This window comes from Python bivittatus, unplaced genomic scaffold (assembly GCF_059951505.1).
Source record: "Python bivittatus isolate LINGU-HERP-01145 unplaced genomic scaffold, Pbiv_v1 ctg000080_np1212, whole genome shotgun sequence".
In the NCBI taxonomy this organism is placed as follows: Eukaryota; Metazoa; Chordata; class Lepidosauria; order Squamata; family Pythonidae; genus Python; species Python bivittatus.
In genome coordinates, this window is record NW_028277035.1 from 56,121,529 (window position 1) to 56,136,066 (window position 14,538).

The following is a 14,538-nucleotide window of genomic DNA, read 5'->3' on the forward strand; positions in this document are numbered from 1 at the left end:
ATACATAGCTGGAATAGTGGACTGGACTCAAGCAAAACTAGAAACCCTGGATAGGAAGACCAGAAAAATAATGACAATGAATCATGCCCTTCATCCACACAGTGATGTTGATAGACTCTACTTACCAAGGAGCATAAGTGGGTGTGGAATGTTGCAAGTACCCCAGACAGTTGAAGAAGAAAAAAGGGCATTGGAAGAATATCTGAAGGACAGTGAAGAAGATGCACTGAAGCTACTACACCATGAAGACTTACTGAATACTGAAGAGACCAAACTGGCCTATAAGAAAGACCAAATGAAGAACAGAAAAGAGACGTGGCAATGCAAAATATTACATGGCTAGTACACAAAAAAACTAGCAGGCAAAGCAGATAACAACAAGATCTGGCAATGGCTAAAAACAGGAAAGTTGAAGAAAGAGACAGAGGGGCTAATTCTGGCTGTACAAGACCAAGCCAGAACAAATGCATACAAAGCCAGAATTGAGAAGACAGCAACAGACAGCAAATGCTGCCTCTGCAAAGAAGCTGAAGAAACAGTGGACCACCAGTTAGCTTTTGCAAGAAGATTGCACAGACTGATTACAAACAACGGCATGGCAAAGTAGCAACAATGGAGCATTGGAATAACTGCAAAAGAGCATTTGCCTGCAAGCAAGAACTGGTGGACTACAAACCAACAAAGTAATAGAAAATGAAGAAGCTATAGTGCTTTGGGACTTTAGAATTCAAACATTCAAGCACCTGCCACATAACACCCCAGACTTAACAACTTCTGATAAGAAAGACAAAACAAGTCTGGATAAGGGACATTGTAATACCTGGAGACAGCAGAACAGAAGAGAAAGAACTGGAGAAAATCACAAGATACAAAAACCTGAAAATAGAAATAGAACAACTGTGGCAAAAAAAGCAAAGATAGTATCAATAGTAAGAGGCACCTTGGGTGTAATCCCAAAACATCTGGAGCACCATTTGAAGACAATCAGCACTGAAAAAATCACCATCAGTGAGCTTTATTTGGAACTAGTCAGGTCCAGAAATATTGGGACATCGACACAATTCTAACATCTTTGGCTCTATACACCACCACAATGGATTTGGAATGAAACAAACACAATGTGCCTTAACTGCAGACTGTCAGCTTTAATTTGAGGGTATGTACATCCAACTCAGGTGAACAGTGTAGGAATTTCAACAGTTTGCATATGTGCCTCCCACTTGTTAAGGGACCAAAAGTAATGGGACAATTGGCTTCTCAGCTGTTCCATGGCCAGGTGTATGATATTCCCTCAGTACCCCAATTACAATGTGCAGATAAAAGGCCCAGAGGTCATTTCAAGTGTGCTATTTGCATTTGGAATCTGTTGCTGTCAACTCTCAAGATGAGATCCAAAGAGCTGTCACTATCAGTGAAGCAAGCCATCATTAGGCTGAAGAAACAAAACAAACCCATCAGAGAGATAGCAAGAACATTACGCGTGGCCAAAACAACTGTTTGGAACATTCTCAAAAAGAAGGAACGCACCGGTGAGCTCAGCAACACCAAATGACCCGGGAGACAACGGAAAACAACTGTGGTGGATGACCGAAGAATCCTTTCCCTGGTGAAGAAAACACCCTTCACAACAGGTGGCCAGATCAAGAACACTCTCCAGGAGGTAGGTGTATGTGTGTCAAAGTCAACAATCAAAAGAAGACTTCACCAGAGTGAATACAGAGGGTTCACCACAAGATGTAAACCATTGGTGAGCCTCAAAAACAGGAAGGCCAGATTAGAGTTTGCCAAACGACATCTAAAAAAGCCTTCACAGTTCTGGAACAACATCCTATGGACAGATGAGACCAAGATCAACTTGTACCAGAGTGATGGGAAGAGAAGAGTATGGAGAAGGAAAGGAACTGCTCATGATCCTAAGCATACCACCTCATCAGTGAAGCATGGTGGTGGTAGTGTCATGGCGTGGGCATGTATGACTGCCAATGGAACTGGTTCTCTTGTATTTATTGATGATGTGACTGCTGACAAAAGCAGCAGGATGAATTCTGCAGTGTTTCGGGCAATATTATCTGCTCACATTCAGCCAAATGCTGCAGAACTGATTGGACAGCGCTTCACAGTACAGATGGACAATGACCCAAAGCATACTGCAAAAGCAACCAAAGAGTTTTTGAAGGGACAGAAGTGGAATGTTATGCAATGGCCAAGTCAATCACCTGACCTGAATCCCACTGAGCATGCATTTCACTTGCTGAAGACAAAACTGAAGGGAAAATGCCCCAAGAACAAGCAGGAACTGAAGACAGTTGCAGTAGAGGCCTGGCAGAGCATCACCAGGGATGAAACCCAGCGTCTGGTGATGTCTATGCATTCCAGGCTTCAGGCTGTGATTGACTGCAATGGATTTGCAACCAAGTATTAAAAAGAGAAAGTTTGATTTATGATTATTATTCTGTCCCATTACTTTTGGTCCCTTAACAAGTGGGAGGCACATATGCAAACTGTTGTAATTCCTACACCATTCACCTGAGTTGGATGTACATACCCTCAAATTAAAGCTGACAGTCTGCAGTTAAAGCACATTGTGTTTGTTTCATTCCAAATCCATTGTGGTGGTGTATAGAGCCAAAGATGTTAGAATTGTGTCGATGTCCCAATATTTCTGGACCTGACTGTACCTTTAACACCATCAAACAACATCTGCCTATCCTTGGGAAGGACTCGGTAGGAGGATACAAATGCCAAATCCAGTCTAAAGATCTGGCTGACTGTGTGATCACCACCACCAACAATAATGAAGACCTAGTTCTCTGTGTGCTCTGTCTTGTCTGAGAATTTAGGTACATAGCAAGGCTACCCAATCTATCTTCCAAGCATGCTTGTTTAATTGTTCATTGTAATTTTACTCCACCCATCTACAAGGTGATTATAAGGAAAAGAAAGATTTTAAACTAAACTAATGATAAATTTAAAGCATAATTTCAAACATAATCAAAACTCCATTAAAACACATAAGTGAAAGAAACAAGTGACATCCACCCACTTCAGCAGCTTGACCAGCTTACATGTCAAAAGCATGCTTGAATCAAAGCATTTTATTATAGGTCTTTTCTGGGCAGCCCCCACCTTATGGAATACTCTTCCCTCAGAAGCATGTGCATTCCCACTTTGCTGAAATTCCAGAAAAAGGTTAAAGCTGTTTTATTTCAATGTGCTTTTGGTCCCAGCTGAGTGTGGGCACTTACCTTGGGTTTTATTGGGTTTCATCTCGGCTTTTTCTGATTATTTTTGTTTTTGTTTTGTTTTTCATGACTGGATTGACCTATTCATTATTACACTTTTTGATTTTAACTTGATTTGATTTTTCTTTGCTGTTGTACACTGCTCAGAGTCCTTTGGGATTGGAATAGGTTATATACACTGTAAAATTAATAAAGTTTAGGCCAACTTCCTGTAAATTGAGATAAGCTACCCAGAAAGCATCTTCTCACATTTCGGTCAAACATCCCTTCTTTCCTGGGGCAGAGTTTTGAAGGTGTGGTTGTTTCTCAGATCCTGTAGCATTCTCTCAAGTCATGTAGGTTTTATATGCATAATTAGCACTTTGAACTGTGATTGGAAACATATAATAGCCAGCAAAGCTGCTGAAACTCCAGCGTAGCTGACATTTCTAGCTTCCAAAGATGGCCCGGTATCATATAAATCATGTTGCAACAGGCCAAATTCCAGGAATCAGTGGTTTTGTCCTTTACTGAAGCTTCAGTCTCAGTCCAAGTCCTTCACTGGAAGTATAAACACAACTATTGGATCTCCATTTTGTTTTGATGAACAGTGTCCTTGGGTTTGAAAGGAAAAGAGAGGGGGATTGGGGCATCATCTGCATACGGGTGGAACTAAAGCAACAGACCCGGAAAAAAAAATGGTTTCAACAATTCCATGTTTATGTTAGGTGGCATGGAAGATAAGATGAACCACTCATCTTATCAACAATTCCATGTTTATGTTAGGTGGCATGGATGATAAGATGAACTACTCATCTTATCAACAATTCCATGTTTATGTTAAGTGGCATGGGAGATAAGATGAACCACTCACCAAGTTAAGATGATCAGCAAGCATGGCATCAAATAGATATTTTTCAGTTCTGCTTTCTGAATCCCTTTCCCCCAACAAGAGCCACTACAAAGTTGTGCCTCCAAAGACCATTCCAATGAGGTTATTCAGAAGGATATCTTGAGTGACAGAATTCTCTTGCAATTTTTACTTGGTTACCTAGCTGTTGGTATACATCATCTGAACCTGGAGTTCTGGACTTATAATCAGACTGGAAATGAATCTAGCCTTACTCGGAAATTTTTGAAGTGTGGAGAATCCTTTTTTTTTTTTTATTATCACAAAATACACAGTTCTGACTCTTATAATGGCTTTGCCACTGCACTCTTGGAACAGATACACTGAAATAAATTCAGAACTAAAATGTGCCAGCCAAAGTATTTTAGCAATTACCTGATGCCTCTTTGCTGATGTGACAATACATAGCTTTGGATGAATCATGGCTCATGTTTTAAGTTGATGAAGGTACAGAAGCTGTGGGTATGTAGATATTTGTGTTCTGCTGGACATGTAGCATTGTAGTATGTAGTGGGACAACATAGCTATGAGCAAAGTGTCCATTTGAATTATTTGCCCAGCCCTAGAAAGTAGCATGCTGGACACATTGTGCTGTGTCAGGTCTGTATGGCTTGTGTAGAAATACATTATTTAGGCCTAGCTAACTATAAATATGAAGAAATAATAAAACTGGTTTTATTAATTGAGAAGAAATTCAGAAATGTAACTTTATCTCTTCCTTTTGATTCCGTACTTCCAGTCTTTTTACAAGCATGGCACCAGAGAGAAATAAACGGAGGCAAGATCTTTATAGCAAAATATAGGTATTTGTGATAAACTGAGCTCAAGTCAGAGCAGGCAAATCTGGTCTTGCATAGTGATACATAAAGTATTTTGAACTTGAAATTTCAGTAGTTCTAAAGGTTCAAAAACTGCATCAAAAATTTGAACCAAAATATGGCATGCTTTTTTGTGTTTTTTCCTTTTGTGTACAATTTCATAATGAACACATTTTTCCAAGTCACGCTCTTGAATTTAATAATCACATACATGTACTTTTCTTATAATGAAGAAAATCATATTCAAACCAAATAGAATTCCTTGATGTGTAGTTTTCTCTGCCCTTTTTTTTTTTGTATCTATGAACTTTATCATAACATTTAAATAGTACACATTTGGGTTATAACTTTGGGAGGTGTATATCTGTAAAACTCAGTTGTAGTTTTGTATAGGATTCCTTTCTTCTCCATTTTTAGTGCTAACCATTGCATTTTTATGCCTGAAGCAGGACACAAATGTGATTGTCCGGGCACATATATACCATCACTCTGCACCATTTAAATACATCTTTCTGTTGTAATACTCCATTCTTCTTGTTCAGAGAAACAAAACTACCTGCTAAGTTGTTTATGCTAAGCAAAATGATATAAAATAAGGTTAAAAAGAGCATAAGTTGACAATTGTAAAACTTGGTGTTTCGGCTTTAAAATTCATTTAAATCTGATATATATTTTAAACATGTACTGCTTGTGTCCTGTGCTTTCCATCTTCACTGTATAAGAGTGTTGCCAGTAGCAGCCTGTGAATTGAAAGCAATATATTTTTTATTTGTTGCAGAATTGCTCAGAAGCAGTGTTGTGTCTCGTATTTAAAGGAGAATAGCTGCATTGCTGGCATGATCGCTGCCAGAGAAGGTGATTTATGTGGATCAGATGAAAGTGACACCTGTGGAGGATCATTTTATAAGGCAAGATATTCTGCTGAATCTTTGGGGCATCCTTACTAATACAAACCAGCTTATGCTTGGTTAAACCTCTGTTTTTTTGTTGTTGTTTTTTTAAACCCTAAATTTTGCTCAATTGCAGAACATCATGGGTAAGAAATAATTTTTAAAAGTCACTTAGCTAAGCAGTTTGGCTGTTTGCCTCTATTTCAGAGCTTAGGCCAGATGTACAATCTATCTAGCTGATAAGAATTTCATTAGTGCTTTGCCTAAGCAGTCTGTCTCCAATATTATGGTTAACAGCATGACAGTTTTTTTTTTTTTAAATGATCACATTATAGATAAATTGTTGAGTTCCATGTGTGATTAGACGTATATATTGGCTTAAAAGTAAATTGAGCAATTGAATTGATTTAAACTTTAAAAATGTTTTATCTGATTATAGAAACTTTATCTCCTTTGTAAAGGTGGTATTTGGCAAAATCTGCAATACAGCTTAGTTTCTGCATCTCAAGATCTGACTCCTCATTTGGGAAACTTTTTCTTCCAAATCTTAACCATATTAAAGGTTTCAAAACTATTTTAACATTGAGGACAGTATATTTTTGACTAATTAGGTGCCATCAAGTTGCTGTTGCCTCTTAGTGCTCACATAGATTTTTCTCTGTGATGATCTGTCCCTAACCTGGTCCTTCAGCTTTTCCAATGGTGCACTCATTGCCAATGTAATTGAGCCCATCCACCTGGCTGCTGGTCATCCTCTTTATTCTTTCCTTTCACCTTTCCCAGCATTACAGCCTTCTCGAAAGACCTAGGGCTTTGTATAAGTAATTTGTCTGAAGTAGGACAGTATGAGTCTGACAGTATATTTAGCCATTTGATATCCACAAGTATATTTTGCATAGCCTCATCAAGATATGTGTTACCCAGGCTCACTGGGTAATATCCAAATGTCTTGCAAATACATTTATCAGAATGAAAAATATAAACCTGTTCATGGAGCAATTCAAGCTTTAATGGCTTGGTACGGAATAATTTAAACAAATATTATTTAAGGTTTTTTGAAACAAGAATAAATATTAAAGCCATAGATATCTACGTGGGGGCAAAGGATGAAATGTGCTTTGTGACATTACAATGGAAACTCCATCTGTGACATACTCGTGTGTGATATCCTGATGCAAGTATGAAACAGTGGAGCTGTGCCATGGACACAATGCTTGTGTCACCTCTTTGGCATCATTGTGGTTATGATGCCTGACTATAGTGTGATTTGGAGGAGAAGTCATTGTGATACAAATTTTACAGTGCATTTGGCATGAAATAAAAAAAAATCCCATTTAGTGAACTCTATTTCATTTGTATCTTGAGTACCTCAAATATCAGAGAATTGTATGTAGAGCCTATACATTGGTTTACAGTAGCCTTCCCACCTTTGCCCTCAAAGCAAGTTTCCATTACCCCGGTCAATGATGTGAAGATTGGAATGATGGAGTCCAAAATACCTGGAGGAAACAGAAAGATTAAAAAGTGATGTTTCTGTTGCTCTCCTAATGCAATTACATCTAATTATCTCGTAAAGAATAAGTACTTTGTAAAATGAAATGCACTTTATTATTTCTGTTAGCATTTATCCTTCTGTGGTTGTTAGGAAAACGTAACAGGGGCCCGGAGTAATCTGACTTAATTATTCCATTCCAAATGCTGAAATGTGCAAGCATTGGCCATCTGTCGGTCAGTGTGCTGAGCCTGTGTGAGGCCAAGGTACACCCACCTAAAGCAGTGCCTGGTGCTTAGTAAGCCACTGGCAACTAGAGGCAAGCCAAGTGCTGGACAAGATTGCCCGTGAGCAGCCTCTCCCTGCTGGCTGATCTCAGTAGACTCTTTAGTTTACTGAGAACTTCGGGGAAATAAAGTGGCAGAAATGATGCCTAGAGTGCTAGTGGAGAAAGATGAGAAGTTATTCTGATTAAACACGAGTATATGTTCATGTGTGGTGATGAGAGAAGTGAATCACTTTTACTTTTCCTCTCTTATTGGGTCATGGGGCTGTTGCCTAGTAGCCTTTTTGAGGGCGATTAATTCCCTATTAAGAAAGAGTTGACAGCAAGATGTTTCACTTGGTTGCTGTGACCGATTTGCGCAGCATTTTGCTGATATAGTTGCTCAGATTTGCCAGAATCTCAGGGATGACTTCTGTCAAGACCTGGATGTGGACAGTGTGACTCTCCTGGTCCTTTCAGATATCTCAGTGACTTTTGATACTCTCAGCCATGGTATCTTGCTGGACAACCTTATCAAGTTGTGCACTGGAAGCACCGTTTGTTTTTTCTTCACTGGGCAATCTCAGGCAGTTGTGGTGGGGGAAGAGAGGTCATCCTGGTGGCCCCTACATCAGAGGGTCCCACAAGGGTTGATCCGCTCTCCATTATTGTTTAACATCTCTACTAAGCCAGTGGTGAGATCTTCCAACATTACCACTCCAGGATAAATTGATGCCTATTCCAGTGCCCAGAGGCTGTTAAGGTCTGGATAGGACAGAACAGGCTGAATGAATCCTGCAAGATGGAGGTATTTTTTGTCCATCAAGGCTCTATATCAAGAGCCTTGATGGACAAAACTACCATCAAGGCAGGTAGTACTGCCTTGTCCAATGTTGTCTTTGGACAGGCAGTACTACCACTGAGGAAGTAGGTCTATGACCTGGAGATCCTTCTGGTCTTACAGCTCCTGTTGGCACAGCAGATGGAAACCATACCCAGCTTCAGCTGGTGCACCAGTTTTGAATTTTCCTGGTACAGGAGGACCTTGCTATAGTAACTCATTCTGTCAGTACCACCCAGTTGGATTACTGCAATGCATTTTACACAGGGCTGCTTTTAAAAACCATTCAGGAACTGCAATTAGTCCAGAAAGCAGTGGTCTGTGTCACTGGGAACATGTTGCATGTCTACTGCAAGCCAAGCAATGGCTGCCAATTAGTTTTTGGGTGCAATTTAAAGTGCTAGTTTTGATCTACCAAGCCCTCTAAGGCCTGACACCAGGTACTACAGACTGCCTCATCTAGTCTGAATCAGCCTGATCTATTAGATCTTCTAGAGAAAACTATTAGTGCTCATCAGGACATAAGGGAACTGAAGCCAGGAGTTCATTCAGGGAAACGTTAGAACTATTCTGTAGAACATTTTAATCTGACTGCGTCATGTTTTGGTTTGGTTTGGTTTGGTTTTCTCATTATTTCATTGTTAGAAATTTGTTTCTTTTTTTTAAACTTATTATGGATGTTTTAAATTTGTTTTATATTGTGTAAATCATTGAGAGTAAAATCAGTTGTAGTAGGATACAAATGGGATGGATGGATGGATGGATGGATGGATGGATGGATGGATGGATGGATGGAAAATGAGCCACATTTTTGGTCCCTGTCCACTTTGGAGACCCCAGGGATTGAAGAAGGAGTGTTGGCTGGTAGCAAGCACTTTGCAGGCTGCATTATTTTCAGCACTGCTCTTCAGGTATAATTGTAAAAGCTGATGCTTTTTTGAATGTCCTACAAAATGAAGTTAAGGTAAGACTTTCCAGTGGTGAGGTCACTTTATGAAATAGTTCCCCTGAAGATTTCTTCCTGGTGCCACTGCAGAATATTTTTAAAATTTTCCTGAGCATTCTAGAATTAGAAAATTCAGTTTTAAATTTTAAGTGCCCTCATTCTTGGGGAAGAGAAACATGTTTATGTATATTTTGTTCTTAGGCTATTTATTCTTGTATCATGTACTGTTTTTATTCCTTTAACTATGCAAAGAAATTTGTAATTGGGTAGATTAAAAAAATAGCAGTAACATTTCCAATTGGTTTTCAGAATTAGTTTTTAGTTGCTGAATTAGTATTTTATGTGGCAACAAAATCATAACTTTCCCTGTAGGTAGATGAGTTAAAAGATTAAAGATTTGCCTTTTTCAGAAAACGAATTCCATTTTTTTCACATAGTATGATGATTTAATAATAATATAAACAAGACTGTGGCAACTGGTATAAAATAAATAGACTAATTTCTGTTATAAATTAGTTTATCTGTTTTATACCTGTTGCTATGTTCTTGTTTATATAACTATTAAATCATTACGCATTATGAAAAATTAGTAAATGGAAAATAAAATGAAATGCCAATAATTTAATTCCTACTTATATAAAGGCTTTAATTCTACATAGCACACCTGTACTACATGCAGACAAAACTTGTCAAAGAAGCTTCATCTAGAAATGTGATTCCCCCTGTTCCACCTTCAGCAAGGTGTATATTGTGTATAGGGATGTGTGCCAGACTCAGGTTATGGAGAGCCAGTCAAAGTCCCATCTAGCCATAAAGCTGACTCTAAATTTAATCTCACTTTCATAATTGTTAAGGTTAAAATGGTGGGGGGGGGAGAATCCCCATTCACTCTGAACTTTTTGGAGGAAGGATAGAATACAAAGCATGAAATGAATAAATAATTTGATTCTTTGCCATAATTTAAGGCAATATCTTGAATCTACTCTGGTGTAAGAAGCTGCTTTGTTCTATAGTCAGCGTGCAATGGATTTATATTATCCTCCCCATGGCAATTGTAATACAGTAAAAATACTGTTCCAGGGATGGACATAATAAGCTGTAGTGTAATTCTAGCCAAAAACATATGTTCTGGGTTAGCATGGTCTCTTTTATCTTCTATATGCTCCATATGTGAAGGGGGAAAAATGTATGCATGCTTTTCATTCTAGACCAAAGGAACTTAAACTCCATTCTGTGAAGAACTATTTTGCTGATTTGCTTCTTCTCTGAGGATGTACTAGAAGGACACCTGAAACCCTCTGAATTCAGACTCATCATGTGTCATGTCAGAATCATTAGTGTGTTCATGGACAATACAATGAATAGTCCTGCAAATGTTTTGTAGAACTTTCTAAATTCTAGACCCTTACGGAATTATTTGTAGTTGCATGTTTATAATACTGTACAATGCAGTGGCACTTCTGTGAAAACAATATAATCAAATGATAAAGCAGAAATTACTGTTTTATAACTACAGAAGAAAAAAAACAGTAATGCTATCTTCAGGTTGAGCTCAGCTCTTTGGAATGGACATGCCCATTGAGTTATCTTGGCCACAGTATGGAAATGGTTTGTTATTGTCTTTGGTGATGCTTTTTGAAATCCCAATAGTCTAGAACTCTAGTATTTCCTGGGGATTCAGGCATTAGCTGGGTTTGATAATGCTTAGTTTTCCTAGCCAAGGTCAGCTAGGAAGATAGAAAGAAAGATGTATGCATTTTGTTACCAAGAAACAAATATAAAAACCTATATTTAAATGTTCAGGGGATTTCTGTATAATTGGTTGGTTTGCAATGGCTTTCTAGGCAGTATAAATATTTAATTAATTGATGATGATGATGATGATGATGATGATGATGATGATGGCCCTCAAAACAAAACAACCATATTACAAACACTATAAAAAGAGTATAAAAATGATCTAAAGGTAAATATGCTAAAATATTTTGTATTTTTTCAAACCAATACTATTTCTTGGAAAGGACAATTGATTAAATCCTTTATGACAGGTTCTTTGAAAGGATCAGCAGAACTGATCTAATGAAGTTCTCATAGAACAAAGTCACGGTGTAGATCTTACCTGACCTTTGGAATACTATTAATCTTTGGCACATAAACTACATGGTTTCAAAATATTGATTCTTAGGGATGTCTTTATAAGGAGTTTGGGGTGGGGGCAAAATGGTTTCTGGGTCAAGGCTGTTGTTTAGGCTTTTAAAAAGTAGCCTGGAATTAAACTGACAAGTGTTATGACCTGTAGGAAGTGGGCATTACATTTTCTTAAAAGACCTTAAGAGTCTTAGTCTTTGGTTTTTCTTTTGAGCTTGACAGGCTTAAAGCGATGGCTTCACCACTAATGTGGGCAATTCAGTTGTAGACATGATGAGAAATGGGGCAAAATATGCTCAAGATTGAGGGTATGATTTAAATATTTATTATGCCATTTTCTTGTTAACTGTGTAACCAGTAAAGCCATTAGGGGAGAGGCCTATGGGGAATAAAAAGTTAAGTTTCTTATATATGAAGCTTTCTGCCTGACTGAAGCAGCTGGGTAGAAGAATGCTGGAGAATTCAGCTTAAATGTTTTTTTAAAGGAATCTTTAAGTTTGCCTTGGATGTATGTGTATGTAATATCTTCTTTTAAAGCATTTCTTATTTTATTGAACATGTGAAAGATGATTTTGGAATAAGCTGATGTACTTTTGCTCTTTTATACTTTTTTGGAGAAATAAATGTCTTCTCTCCCCCCTGCCCCTCCATCTTTATATCATGCACTAGGAACGAGGACAAAATATCTCATATTAGTCTTTGTTGTTGTTGTACTTCGGAGATTATATGCAGTCTTCTTATTTGCTGTGGCTTGATTTAACAATTTGGAAATAGAATTATAAACTGAATATCTTGGGGGTAAATATAATTACCTGCTGAGATACATTAACTTTCTCAGTAAGAGATAACAGGTCTATTAGAGGCAAGTTGTTATTTGTTACACTAACAATAAAGTAGCTATGGATGAACTTAAGGACAGATGGAACTGTGCTGGATCAGACCACCAGAAAGGGTTAGCTAGGCCATATTTCTATTTCCATTGGTCAGTTTGACACCTGAGGGAAGCCCACAAATTGGATATGAACAGAATAATCTTCTTCCCTTGCTTTAGGTTCTCAAGCCGTTAAGGTAAATGGTACCTCTGAGCAATTCTCTTGACTGCAGAATGTTTTTGAGATGTTTTTGACTTCCCAGTCTAGCTTACAGCCCAGTATTACTTGGTGGACTTCTGTCCAAATATTAATTAGCCATGTTAGCTTCTAGACCCAGAGAAGATCAACCAAATGCTGCTGGATGGGATATGTAACTCTAGAAATCTGTGATATTCTATTTGTATTGTCAAATACTTTACTTTTTTTCCATACTAGTATCAGTGGCAAAATTAATGAGATATAGTCAAGGATATAATGGAAATATATTATATCTTATAACAAGGGTTCATATGTTACTACTTATTACATTTTTCAATGATTTGTATAGACTCTGGGATTTTTTTTTTTTTCTCAAGCAATAGGTTTGATTGCCCTATAAACAGTGACTTTCTGCCAGAGAACTTCTGTCTGTTCAGAAAGACTTTGCAAACATAAACTTTCACCATCAGCTTCACTGGAATGGACCAAAAAAGTGAGGAGGAATACTCTCTTCACTTTTTCTGTTACATGCTGGCTGTATTCTAGAAGTCCAACTTAGCAGGAAGAAGCCAAACTGGGAAAGGCTGGCCTAGGTTCATTGTGTCTGTCTGTCTATTTGTCTATCTCCCTCTTTCCCTCCCTCCCGCAATTTGGTGTTATTTCTAAAGCAGAGTTCCCAAACCATAGATCACCACCAATGTATGTGTGTATTTGTCTAGTGTGGGTGCCAAAATAAAAATAAAATTATAAAATAGGAAAATCTTGGGAGGTCTCCCAATAAACAGGAGTTAGGTGTTCTTGCTCAAAACTTCACACCAAAAGTCTCATAAGTCATTTAATGTTTTAAAAATAATTATTCTTATTTAATACTGAGGTCTTGTGGATGCCATTTGGGGAGGAAATGTATCAGAGATCCCATAGGCACTGTTTTGCTAACCCTTGCTTCATAAGGTAGCCCTCAAAAATTGTCAGTGATAATATAGTGGTCTGCACAAATAAGGTTTGGGAACCAATTTTCTAAAGCATCTAATGTATAATATTAAAAAGCCCTCCAAGGAAAAAAAAACTATCAAAATGATGAAATAATTTTCCTTTGAGATATGGTATGTCAAAGTTAATACGGTAAAACAGAAACAAGGCAAGGCATAAAGGCAAGAAACAGCAGCCAACAGAATATTGCTGTTGTTGGTTTACTTGTTTATTTCCTTGTGCTTTGGCTGTTTCTCCTATAATGTTTGACAAAAAAGTGAGTCTGACTGAACCCATATGAGAGCCTATATTAAGGAATACCTTGTGGCAATAAGGGCAGTGAAATCTGCTTATTTTTCCATCATTGTTGTATCTACTGATAGTTGCCTGGTGGCCCTGTTTTGGGTGATTCTGTCCCTCTTAGGTAAGGAGAGGCCAGGGGATCCCTTGCAGGGATGTTGTAAGGATGACGCTAAACATCTAAACAGTTGGAATGTGCTGGTCCTATGGAGGTGATTGAGGCCAGTCTCATCTGGATGGAATTGGATTTGATTACACGTGAGGAAGTGGACAGGGTTCTTGGGATGCTGAATGCTGCCACCTGTGTGCTAGATCCATGTCCCTCCTGGATGGTTATGGCCTCCCCGAAGTAACATGTAGCTGGGTTCAAGTGGGGGTAAATGCCTTTTTGCAGAAGAGGAGGTCCAGCCTGCTCTTAAGGAAGCAGTGGCCTGCCTCCTCCTCAAGAGGCCATCACTGTATCTGTATTGGAGATAGTCAGAAGTCATTTTCCGTTTCACCTTTCTACCTATTCTCACTATTTTAGTTTTTGTCTTTTTCTTTTAGTTCTATCTTCTTTCTTTTCTATACTTTTTGATTTGTATTTTATTTGTACTTTTTATATATCTTAATAAAAGTTCTAATTAAAAAAAAGAGAGGCCATCACTGCACCCAGACAATTTCCATCC

The 14,538-nt window shown here is 38.1% G+C and overlaps 1 protein-coding gene across 4 annotated transcripts in view; it reads left to right on the plus strand.

Moving 5' to 3' along the window:
* FBLN2 (fibulin 2) overlaps positions 1-14,538 on the plus strand; it is a 155,414-nt gene that overhangs the window by 90,085 nt on the left and 50,791 nt on the right. For all 4 annotated transcript variants that reach the window (XM_025174300.2, XM_007421802.3, XM_088134155.1 and 1 more), the window contains exon 5: positions 5,728-5,857. In XM_025174300.2, coding sequence (XP_025030068.1) covers positions 5,728-5,857 — 130 coding nt within the window. The remainder of the gene's footprint in view (positions 1-5,727; positions 5,858-14,538) is intronic.